This window comes from Crinia signifera, chromosome 6 (assembly GCF_055691185.1).
Source record: "Crinia signifera chromosome 6, ASM5569118v1, whole genome shotgun sequence".
Taxonomy (NCBI): Eukaryota; Metazoa; Chordata; class Amphibia; order Anura; family Myobatrachidae; genus Crinia; species Crinia signifera.
This window is the reverse complement of record NC_139222.1, coordinates 15,285,904-15,298,918: the sequence shown is the minus strand read 5'-3', so window position 1 is coordinate 15,298,918 and position 13,015 is coordinate 15,285,904. Positions and strand designations below refer to the sequence as shown.

General features: G+C 48.1%; 1 protein-coding gene across 4 annotated transcripts in view; it reads right to left on the bottom strand.

The window, feature by feature from the left end:
• The window catches only part of LOC146010021 (uncharacterized), a 39,225-nt gene that overhangs the window by 25,711 nt on the left and 499 nt on the right, over positions 1-13,015 (bottom strand). Inside the window, exons 2-8 of one of the 4 annotated variants that reach the window (XM_083150821.1) lie at positions 12,755-12,906; positions 10,674-10,771; positions 10,343-10,532; positions 7,014-7,111; positions 6,683-6,872; positions 3,042-3,139; positions 2,555-2,666 (exon numbers count right to left, since the gene is read on the bottom strand). In XM_083150821.1, coding sequence (XP_083006947.1) covers positions 2,555-2,666; positions 3,042-3,139; positions 6,683-6,872; positions 7,014-7,111; positions 10,343-10,532; positions 10,674-10,771; positions 12,755-12,788 — 820 coding nt within the window. In that variant the 5' untranslated portion in view covers positions 12,789-12,906. Of the gene's footprint in view, positions 1-2,554; positions 2,667-3,035; positions 3,140-6,682; positions 6,873-7,013; positions 7,112-10,342; positions 10,533-10,673; positions 10,772-12,754; positions 12,907-13,015 lie in introns of all 4 variants that reach the window. The other 3 variants (XM_083150818.1, XM_083150820.1, XM_083150822.1) reach the window with 3 other exon arrangements.

Below are 13,015 nucleotides of genomic sequence, written 5' to 3'. Positions count from 1 at the left end.
GACTTCCACAAGCTCTAAATTAAAAGAGCATTCCTCTTCCACTAGTTCGCCAGACTCTGCACCAGAGGCTCCAGACCCCATATCATCATCAGTGTCTGCAGCCGCAGGCACATCACATTCTAGATCCAAACTGGTCGGAGACCTGGACCTTTTCCCCTGGTATTCCTTTTTGGAAACAAAGTTTTCCTTCATCCAAGTCATTAACTCACTAATGTGGGATACAGTACCAATACTGGGAGCCTCCTTGGCACAGCTCTGACACACAGATTTTTCACCAGTGAAGACTTTATCACATCCAATGCAGGTTTTACTAATATGCTTCTTCTTAGCAAGCTTCTTCTTAGTCACCACAGGCACACTAAAAATTAAACAAACAGTAATCACTAATTATACTGCATAAACCTAACATAAGAAACCAGTCCTCAGAGAGGACTTACCTGGGCAGCAATGCAGAAACCTTCTGAGAGGCTTCCTCCGCGTCCATGTCTCACACAAGGTGCTTACACACAACCTTGGATCCAGCACACTTTAGGAAGCGCCTGTAACACCGACCAGGCGCATTATAAAGGCTACTTCCGCCCCTGCTTCTGGGCCGGAGCCAGGCAGCGTGCGCGTCATTCACCGACGCTGAAACGCACGCCAACCCGACTTCCGGCCCCAGTGAGCCGCACATGCCGGCGCAGTGAATTGCGCACCATACGGGGGCGCGCCGTCAGCCAGCTCAGGTCAGAGCAGTGTGCCCTGAGTGGAACGCATGCTGCTGAACCGCATGAACTTCCGCCGGAAGCCCAACGCTACACACACGCCGGGACCCACGCCGGCGTGTCGCTGAGAACCAGCAGGGGCTCCCGCCGCTCACCAGGGACTCCGTGTCTGGGGGTCCACGCCACCGGCCAGGACCTCTTTAGGGAACCGGCACCGCCATCCCAATGCTGCCCAGGACTGGCAGCATAACGCCTACCAGTGAGTAAAATAAAAAACCTACACTACCCTGTCTAGGAAAAAGACTGAAGGCATGGGGGAAGGTGCTGGCTAATGTACAGGTGGAGATAGGGGCGTGTCCTAGGAAAAAACTACCTGTCTAATTAAGAGGGGAGAGAGGGATGAACACATTGTCCGGCTGCCATGAAGAAAGAAGAAGAAAGGGATTTTACTGGCAAGTGCAAAAAACAAGTTTTCTATTTCTGCCGCTGATGGAGACTGGGGACATCCCAAAGATTCCCTCACAGGAGGGAGTGTGTAGGAGCTGAACAAATAACCCTGCGCCCAAAATTGCCCTACAGGTTCGCAAAGGTGCCGATATGGTAGAGCTTAGTAACTTGTGCAGGGGCAACTAGGTGGCCACCCTACTGAGACGCAGAGATCCCTGGAGACATGAACATGGAAGGCACCAGCTACCTCTGAGCAATGCGCACCTGTCAATGGCTGCACAAAGCACACAAATAGGGCAATGTAATACAAAGTGTCGACTGTCGTGTCATCACAAATAATCACCAGGGAGAATACAAAGTAACATGCTTGCGGTCCACGGACTCAAGTGGCTCAAACAAAACAGGCTGCAAGAAATCAAGGCTCGTATTGAGGTCCCACAGAGTCATGGGAGGCTGCAGACTGAGGACCACCTGCATCAATGATGTCATTATACAAAACAAGGCGATGGTAAATGACCGCTCAGAAACCGGCACCTTCCAAGATCTTAGATGCAAACTTGTGACCAGACGTTGCTGAGGAATAAAAGAAGTCGGGAATGACACAAGGAGGAAACTCGTCTCTCACACCAGGATACGTGTCCTGTCCTTATATAGTGACAATGCTGAGCACAGACTGGCTTTCCAGCCTTCAGCAATATCGGGATAAGAGCCTACTGATGTGACCAAACTCAGAACTTATACTGGAGAACCCTGGTTCTGTGGTTACTAAAGCCCAGCTCCAGATCATAAGTGGTTGGCCAGAACCTGAGCCAAGAGCCAGATGGAGATGAAACGCATCACACCCGGAAAGCAGGGTCAAATGAAGGCCCATGGAATGGCGTTGAAGAAGAAAACATACCCATATGGACTAAAGATGCCTAATCACACACCTAGGGACTGGACGGTCAGGATATGGCCTAGCAGGGAAAAGACACTCTCTGTAAGATAGGTCTCCTGGCAAAAAGCCCCCACTACCTGGAGATTCAGGAGAATTCAACATTGTCCCCTGGAACAGGATCCCATCTATAGTGGAGGGATAAAGTAAACGGCCTTAAGTCTTAGTACATCTGTATTTAGTGTAAACATCCCAGCTACAACGGGCAGAATTCCCCATGCAATCACATAGGTGGCTGGAGTTCCGGTACACACAGCTCCGCCCATATATATCACACGATGAGCACCTGCTGGGCACACGTATGATAGCCTTATACTGACCGCCTTTATGGCGTTCCAACAGCACTTTGTGGAATTTGCTTGGAATTTAATTCACCGATAAAATGAGGAAACTGAAATGATTCCAGAGGACGCCATACACAGACAGTAGAACATGTGACTACTCTCTGTAATATGTGATTACTACTCACCTGTGCTGGGATCTGTAGGGATCTCCTCCTCCTTAACTGGCCGATCCCTCATCGCACACGTCTCTTCTTCTCCCTCCAGATCTTCTTCTTTAATATTAGTCGGATCTTCACCCTGAAAACGCCACAAATATAAAAAATGCGTCAAATCTTGACAGAGAACCCTCTGAGGAAGCCTCAAACTGATGGTGAAATGCGTTCAGGAATCTCCCTACCACCCACAGAAGCTTGTACTTACTCAGTCTGCACTGATTAATTATATTATCCAACTATTTATCTATACTTTTATCTAATTACATCTTCTTTTACTTTGTATTCATTATTTCTGTCCCATTACCTACTTATGAACACACACATGCACAATAATCCCCAGCAATCTCTCTATCCCACAGGTCTCCACCAGCTCAGTGTATAACACACAGTCTACAGATCATACAGTTATAAGTCACTTTGGTATATTGGCGAGACCCTAAATCCCACCTACCTGTACCTGATCCTCCTGTGGGGTCATGTGAGTCTCCTCTGTACAGTGCCGGGAATACAGAGGATGGGGACATCTCTCTGGGGTATCTCTGTTACTGGGCCCATCTGTAGGAGACACAGTGACTGAGGACATGGTATATATGTGATTATCCTGGGAATACAGAGGAGGGGGACATCTCTCTGGGGTATCTCTGTTACTGGGCCCATCTGTAGGAGACACGCAGTGACTGAGGACATGGTATATATGTGATTATCCTGGGAATACAGAGGACGGGGACATCTCTCTGGTGTATCTCTGTTACTGGGCCCATCTGTAGAAGACACACAGTGACTGAGGACATTGTGTATATGTGATTATCCTGGGAATACAGAGGACGGGGACATCTCTCTGGGGTATCTCTCTGTTACTGGGCCCATCTGTAGGAGACACGCAGTGACTGAGGACATGGTATATATATGTGATTATCCTGGGAATACAGAGGACGGGGACATCTCTCTGGGGTATCTCTGTTACTGGGCCCATCTGTAGGAGACACACAGTGACTGAGGACATGGTATATATATGTGATTATCCTGGGAATACAGAGGACGGGGACATCTCTCTGGGGTATCTCTGTTACTGGGTCCATCTGTAGGAGACACGCAGTGACTGAGGACATTGTATATATGTGATTATCCTGGGAATACAGAGGACGGGGACATCTCTCTGGGGTATCTCTGTTACTGGCCCCATCTGTAGGAGACACACAGTAACTGAGGACATTGTAAATATGTGATTATCCTGGGAACACAGAGGACGGGGACATCTCTCTGGGGTATCTCTGTTACTGGGCCCATCTGTAGGAGACACGCAGTGACTGAGGACATTGTATATATGTGATTATCCTGGGAATACAGAGGACAGGGACATCTCTCTGGGGTAGCTCTGTTACTGGACCCATCTGTAGGAGACACGCAGTGACTGAGGACATGGTATATATGTGATTATCCTGGGAATACAGAGGACGGGGACATCTCTCTGGGGTATCTCTGTTACTGGGTCCATCTGTAGGAGACACGCAGTGACTGAGGAGATGGTATATATGTGATTATCCTGGGAATACAGAGGATGGGGACATCTCTCTGGGGTATCTCTGTTACTGGCCCATCTGTAGGAGACACACAGTGACTGAGGACATGGTATATATGTGATTATCCTGGGAATACAGAGGACGGGGACATCTCTCTTGGGTATCTCTGTTACTGGGCCCCTCTCTAGGAGACACGCAGTGACTGAGGACATTGTATATATGTGATTATCCTGGGAATACAGAGGACGGGGACATCTCTCTGGGGTATCACTGTTACTGGCCCCATCTGTAGGAGACACGCAGTGACTGAGGACATGGTATATATGTGATTATCCTGGGAATACAGAGGACGGGGACATCTCTCTAGGGTATCTCTGTTACTGGGCCCATCTGTAGGAGACACGCAGTGACTGAGGACATTGTATATATGTGATTATCCTGGGAATACAGAGGACGGGGACATCTCTCTGGGATATCTCTGTTACTGGCCCCATCTGTAGGAGACACGAAGTGACTGTGGACATGGTATATATGTGATTATCCTGGGAATACAGAGGACGGGGACATCTCTCTGGGGTATCTCTGTTACTGGGCCCATCTGTAGGAGACACGCAGTGACTGAGGACATTGTATATATGTGATTATCCTGGGAATACAGAGGACGGGGACATCTCTCTGGGATATCTCTGTTACTGGGCCCATCTGTAGGAGACACGCAGTGACTGAGGACATGGTATATATGTGATTATCATGGGAATACAGAGGACGGGGACATCTCTCTGGGGTATCTCTGTTACTGGGCCCATCTGTAGGAGACACGCAGTGACTGAGAACATAGTATATATGTGATTATCCTGGGAATACAGAGGACGGAGACATCTCCCTGGGGTATCTCTGTTACTAGGCCCATCTGTAGGAGACACGCAGTGACTGAGGACATTGTATATATGTGATTATCCTGGGAATACAGAGGATGGGGACATCTCTCTGGGGTATCTCTGTTACTGGGCCCATCTCTAGGAGACACGCAGTGACTGAGGACATGGTATATATGTGATTATCCTGGGAATACAGAGTACGGGGACATCTCTCTGGGGTATTCCTGTTACTGGGACCATCTGTAGGAGACACACAGTGACTGAGGACATTGTATATATGTGATTATCCTGGAAATACAGAGGACGGGGACATCTCTCTGGGGTATCTCTGTTACTGGGCTCATCTGTAGGAGACACGCAGTGACTGAGGACATGGTATATATGTGATTATCCTGGGAATACAGAGTACGGGGACATCTCTCTGGGGTATCTCTGTTACTGGGCCCATCTGTAGGAGACACGCAGTGACTGAGGACATTGTATATATGTGATTATCCTGGGAATACAGAGGACGGGGACATCTCTCTGGGGTATCTCTGTTACTGGGCCCATCTGTAGGAGACAAGCAGTGACTGAGGACATGGTATATATGTGATTATCCTGGGAATACAGAGGACGGGGACATCTCTCTGGGGTATCTCTGTTACTGGGCCCATCTGTAGGAGACACACAGTGACTGAGGACATGGTATACATGTGATTATCCTGGGAAAACGGAGGACGGGGACATCTCTCTTGGGTATCTCTGTTACTGGGCTCATCTGTAGGAGACACGCAGTGACTGAGGACATGGTATATATGTGATTATCCTGGGAATACAGAGGACGGGGACATCTCTCTGGGGTATCTCTGTTACTGGGCCCATCTGTAGGAGACACGCAGTGACTGAGGACATGGTATATATGTGATTATCCTGGGAATACAGAGGACGGGGACATCTCTCTGGGGTATCTCTGTTACTGGGCCCATCTGTAGGAGACACGCAGTGACTGAGGACATGGTATATATGTGATTATCCTGGGAATACAGAGGACAGGGACATCTCTCTGGGGTATTCCTGTTACTGGGCCCATCTGTAGGAGACACGCAGTGACTGAGGACACGGTATATATGTGACTATCCCGGGAATACAGAGGACGGTGACATCTCTCTGGGGTATCTCTGTTACTGGGCCCATCTGTAGGAGACATGCAGTGACTGAGGACATGGTATATATGTGATTATCCTGGGAATACAGAGGACGGGGACATCTCTCTGGGGTATCTCTGTTACTGGGCCCATTTGTAGGAGACACGCAGTGACTGAGGACATGGTATATATGTGATTATCCTGGGAATACAAAGGACGGGGACATCTCTCTGGGGTATCTCTGTTACTGGCCCCATCTGTAGGAGACATGCAGTGACTGAGGACATTGTATATATGTGATTATCCTGGGAATATGGAGGACGGGGACATCTCTCTGGGGTATCTGTGTTACTGGGCCCATCTGTAGGAGACACTCAGTGACTGAGGACATGGTATATATGTTATTATCCTGGGAATACAGAGGACGGGGACATCTCTCTGGGTTATCTCTGTTACTGGGTCCATCTGTAGGAGACACACAGTGACTGAGGACATGGTATGTATGTGATTATATAGGGGACCCCCATACCTGCTTTACCCTAGGGATTTCCTCTTCCTTACACAGCTGATTACCTGGTACATACATCTCTTCTTCTACCTTAAAATCAGTCACATCCGTCTCATCTTCTCCCGCTGTATCTTCTACCTTAATATCAGTCACATCCATCTCTTCTCCTTCTGTATCTTCTACCTTAATATCAGTCACATCCGTCTCCTCTCCTTCTGTATCTTCTGCCCTAATGTTAATCATGTGGTTTTCATCCTATATAAAGCAGCAATAAAATACATTTTTCAAGTCAGTAAAAGATAATAGAATACAAATATTTGGATTTAATCTGCTTCTCTACAGATCATATAGAGACAGTCACTTTGGTATATAGAGAAGACCACAAATTCCACATACCTTATCCTCCTGTGGGGTCCTGTGAGTCTCCTCTGTACAGTCCTGGTAATACAGAGGACGGGGACATCTCTCTGGGGTATCTCTGTTACTGGGCCCATCTGTAGGAGACACGCAGTGACTGAGGACATGGTATATATATGTGATTATCCTGGGAATACAGAGGACGGGGACATCTCTCTGGGGTATCTCTGTTACTGGGCCCATCTGTAGGAGACACACAGTGACTGAGGACATGGTATATATATGTGATTATCCTGGGAATACAGAGGACGGGGACATCTCTCTGGGGTATCTCTGTTACTGGGTCCATCTGTAGGAGACACGCAGTGACTGAGGACATTGTATATATGTGATTATCCTGGGAATACAGAGGACGGGGACATCTCTCTGGGGTATCTCTGTTACTGGCCCCATCTGTAGGAGACACACAGTAACTGAGGACATTGTAAATATGTGATTATCCTGGGAACACAGAGGACGGGGACATCTCTCTGGGGTATCTCTGTTACTGGGCCCATCTGTAGGAGACACGCAGTGACTGAGGACATTGTATATATGTGATTATCCTGGGAATACAGAGGACAGGGACATCTCTCTGGGGTAGCTCTGTTACTGGACCCATCTGTAGGAGACACGCAGTGACTGAGGACATGGTATATATGTGATTATCCTGGGAATACAGAGGACGGGGACATCTCTCTGGGGTATCTCTGTTACTGGGTCCATCTGTAGGAGACACGCAGTGACTGAGGAGATGGTATATATGTGATTATCCTGGGAATACAGAGGATGGGGACATCTCTCTGGGGTATCTCTGTTACTGGCCCATCTGTAGGAGACACACAGTGACTGAGGACATGGTATATATGTGATTATCCTGGGAATACAGAGGACGGGGACATCTCTCTTGGGTATCTCTGTTACTGGGCCCCTCTCTAGGAGACACGCAGTGACTGAGGACATTGTATATATGTGATTATCCTGGGAATACAGAGGACGGGGACATCTCTCTGGGGTATCACTGTTACTGGCCCCATCTGTAGGAGACACGCAGTGACTGAGGACATGGTATATATGTGATTATCCTGGGAATACAGAGGACGGGGACATCTCTCTAGGGTATCTCTGTTACTGGGCCCATCTGTAGGAGACACGCAGTGACTGAGGACATTGTATATATGTGATTATCCTGGGAATACAGAGGACGGGGACATCTCTCTGGGATATCTCTGTTACTGGCCCCATCTGTAGGAGACACGAAGTGACTGTGGACATGGTATATATGTGATTATCCTGGGAATACAGAGGACGGGGACATCTCTCTGGGGTATCTCTGTTACTGGGCCCATCTGTAGGAGACACGCAGTGACTGAGGACATTGTATATATGTGATTATCCTGGGAATACAGAGGACGGGGACATCTCTCTGGGATATCTCTGTTACTGGGCCCATCTGTAGGAGACACGCAGTGACTGAGGACATGGTATATATGTGATTATCATGGGAATACAGAGGACGGGGACATCTCTCTGGGGTATCTCTGTTACTGGGCCCATCTGTAGGAGACACGCAGTGACTGAGAACATAGTATATATGTGATTATCCTGGGAATACAGAGGACGGAGACATCTCCCTGGGGTATCTCTGTTACTAGGCCCATCTGTAGGAGACACGCAGTGACTGAGGACATTGTATATATGTGATTATCCTGGGAATACAGAGGATGGGGACATCTCTCTGGGGTATCTCTGTTACTGGGCCCATCTCTAGGAGACACGCAGTGACTGAGGACATGGTATATATGTGATTATCCTGGGAATACAGAGTACGGGGACATCTCTCTGGGGTATTCCTGTTACTGGGACCATCTGTAGGAGACACACAGTGACTGAGGACATTGTATATATGTGATTATCCTGGAAATACAGAGGACGGGGACATCTCTCTGGGGTATCTCTGTTACTGGGCTCATCTGTAGGAGACACGCAGTGACTGAGGACATGGTATATATGTGATTATCCTGGGAATACAGAGTACGGGGACATCTCTCTGGGGTATCTCTGTTACTGGGCCCATCTGTAGGAGACACGCAGTGACTGAGGACATTGTATATATGTGATTATCCTGGGAATACAGAGGACGGGGACATCTCTCTGGGGTATCTCTGTTACTGGGCCCATCTGTAGGAGACAAGCAGTGACTGAGGACATGGTATATATGTGATTATCCTGGGAATACAGAGGACGGGGACATCTCTCTGGGGTATCTCTGTTACTGGGCCCATCTGTAGGAGACACACAGTGACTGAGGACATGGTATACATGTGATTATCCTGGGAAAACGGAGGACGGGGACATCTCTCTTGGGTATCTCTGTTACTGGGCTCATCTGTAGGAGACACGCAGTGACTGAGGACATGGTATATATGTGATTATCCTGGGAATACAGAGGACGGGGACATCTCTCTGGGGTATCTCTGTTACTGGGCCCATCTGTAGGAGACACGCAGTGACTGAGGACATGGTATATATGTGATTATCCTGGGAATACAGAGGACGGGGACATCTCTCTGGGGTATCTCTGTTACTGGGCCCATCTGTAGGAGACACGCAGTGACTGAGGACATGGTATATATGTGATTATCCTGGGAATACAGAGGACAGGGACATCTCTCTGGGGTATTCCTGTTACTGGGCCCATCTGTAGGAGACACGCAGTGACTGAGGACACGGTATATATGTGACTATCCCGGGAATACAGAGGACGGTGACATCTCTCTGGGGTATCTCTGTTACTGGGCCCATCTGTAGGAGACATGCAGTGACTGAGGACATGGTATATATGTGATTATCCTGGGAATACAGAGGACGGGGACATCTCTCTGGGGTATCTCTGTTACTGGGCCCATTTGTAGGAGACACGCAGTGACTGAGGACATGGTATATATGTGATTATCCTGGGAATACAAAGGACGGGGACATCTCTCTGGGGTATCTCTGTTACTGGCCCCATCTGTAGGAGACATGCAGTGACTGAGGACATTGTATATATGTGATTATCCTGGGAATATGGAGGACGGGGACATCTCTCTGGGGTATCTGTGTTACTGGGCCCATCTGTAGGAGACACTCAGTGACTGAGGACATGGTATATATGTTATTATCCTGGGAATACAGAGGACGGGGACATCTCTCTGGGTTATCTCTGTTACTGGGTCCATCTGTAGGAGACACACAGTGACTGAGGACATGGTATGTATGTGATTATATAGGGGACCCCCATACCTGCTTTACCCTAGGGATTTCCTCTTCCTTACACAGCTGATTACCTGGTACATACATCTCTTCTTCTACCTTAAAATCAGTCACATCCGTCTCATCTTCTCCCGCTGTATCTTCTACCTTAATATCAGTCACATCCATCTCTTCTCCTTCTGTATCTTCTACCTTAATATCAGTCACATCCGTCTCCTCTCCTTCTGTATCTTCTGCCCTAATGTTAATCATGTGGTTTTCATCCTATATAAAGCAGCAATAAAATACATTTTTCAAGTCAGTAAAAGATAATAGAATACAAATATTTGGATTTAATCTGCTTCTCTACAGATCATATAGAGACAGTCACTTTGGTATATAGAGAAGACCACAAATTCCACATACCTTATCCTCCTGTGGGGTCCTGTGAGTCTCCTCTGTACAGTCCTGGTAATACAGAGGACGGGGACATCTCTCTGGGGTATCTCTGTTACTGGGCCCATCTGTAGGAGACACGCAGTGACTGAGGACATTGTATATATGTGATTATCCTGGGAATACAGAGGACGGGGACATCTCTCTGGGGTATCTCTGTTACTGGGCCCATCTGTAGGAGACACGCAGTGACTGAGGACATGGTATATATGTGATTATCCTGGGAATACAGAGGACGGGGACATCTCTCTTGGGTATCTCTGTTACTGGCCCATCTGTAGGAGACACACAGTGACTGAGGACATGGTATATATGTGATTATCCTGGGAATACAGAGGACAGGGACATCTCTCTGGGGTATTCCTGTTACTGGACCCCTCTCTAGGAGACACGCAGTGACTGAGGACATGGTATATATGTGATTATCCTGGGAATACAGAGGACGGGGACATCTCTCTGGGGTATCTCTGTTACTGGGCCCATCTCTAGGAGACACGCAGTGACTGAGGACATGGTATAAATGTGATTATCCTGGGAATACAGAGGACTGGGACATCTCTCTGGGGTATCTTTGTTACTGGGCCCATCTGTAGGAGACACACAGTGACTGAGGACATTGTGTATATGTGATTATCCTGGGAATACAGAGGACGGGGACATCTCTCTTGGGTATCTCTGTTACTGGGCCCATCTGTAGGAGACACACAGTGACTGAGGACATTGTGTATATGTGATTATCCTGGGAATACAGAGGATGGGGACATCTCTCTGGGGTATCTATGTTACTGGGCCCATCTGTAGGAGACACGCAGTGACTGAGGACATTGTGTATATGTGATTATCCTGGGAATAATACAGAGGACGGGGACATCTCTCTGGGGTATCTCTGTTACTGGGCCCACCTGTAGGAGACACGCAGTGACTGAGGACATGGTATATATGTGATTATCCTGGGAATACAGAGGACGGGGACATCTCTCTGGGGTATCTCTGTTACTAGGCCCATCTGTAGGAGACACGCAGTGACCGAGGACACTGTATATATGTGATTATCCTGGGAATACAGAGGACGGGGACATCTCTCTGGGGTATCTCTGTTACTGGCCCATCTGTAGGAGACACGCAGTTACTGAGGACATTGTATATATGTGATTATCCTGGGAATAATACAGAGGACGGGGACATCTCTCTGGGGTATCTCTGTTACAGGGCCCACCTGTAGGAGACACGCAGTGACTGAGGACATTGTATATATGTGATTATCCTGGGAATAATACAGAGGACGGGGACATCTCTCTGGGGTATCTCTGTTACTGGGCCCATCTGTAGGAGACACAGTGACTGAGGACATGGTATATATGTGATTATCCTGGGAATACAGAAGACGGGGACATCTCTCTGGGGTATCTCTGTTACTGGGCCCATCTGTAGGAGACACGCAGTGACTGAGGACATGGTATATATGTGATTATCCTGGGAATACAGAGGACGGGGACATCTCTCTGGAGTATCTCTGTTACTGGGCCCATCTGTAGGAGACAGGCAGTGACTGAGGACATGGTATATATGTGATTATCCTGGGAATACAGAGGACGGGGACATCTCTCTGGGGTATCTCTGTTACTGGGCCCATCTGTAGGAGACACACAGTGACTGAGGACATATATATATGTGATTATCCTGGGAATACAGAGGACGGGGACATCTCTCTGGGGTATCTCTGTTACTGGGCCCACCTGTAGGAGACACACAGTGACTGAGGACATGGTATATATGTGATTATCCTGGGAATACAGAGGATGGGGACATCTCTCTGGGGTATCTCTGTTACTGGGCCCACCTGTAGGAGACACACAGTGACTGAGGACATGGTATATATGTGATTATCCTGGGAATACAGAGGACGGGGACATCTCTCTGGGGTATCTCTGTTACTGGGCCCATCTGTAGGAGACACGCAGTGACTGAGGACATGGTATATATGTGAGTATCATGTAATGTGTGTATGTAGGTGGCTGTCAGTACCGCTCCCCACTAAAGTCTCCTGTTACCCATTGATGTGAGGGGCCGGTAATTCTCCATCATCCCGTCCTTGTGTAACTCACAGGTGCTCTGGAAATTCTTCTTATGATTCAGCGGGTGCGCAGCGTGACAGAGAGACAAGTGCAGGCGTATGTCCCCTCTGTCTGCAGGCGTATGTTCCCTGTGTGTGCAGACAATAGAAAACACCGTTAAGATCCAACTCAATTTACTGGCATCAATGTTTTGTTGTCCAAGCAGAGTCCTTCCACCGCCAGGGCCAATCTCTGTTC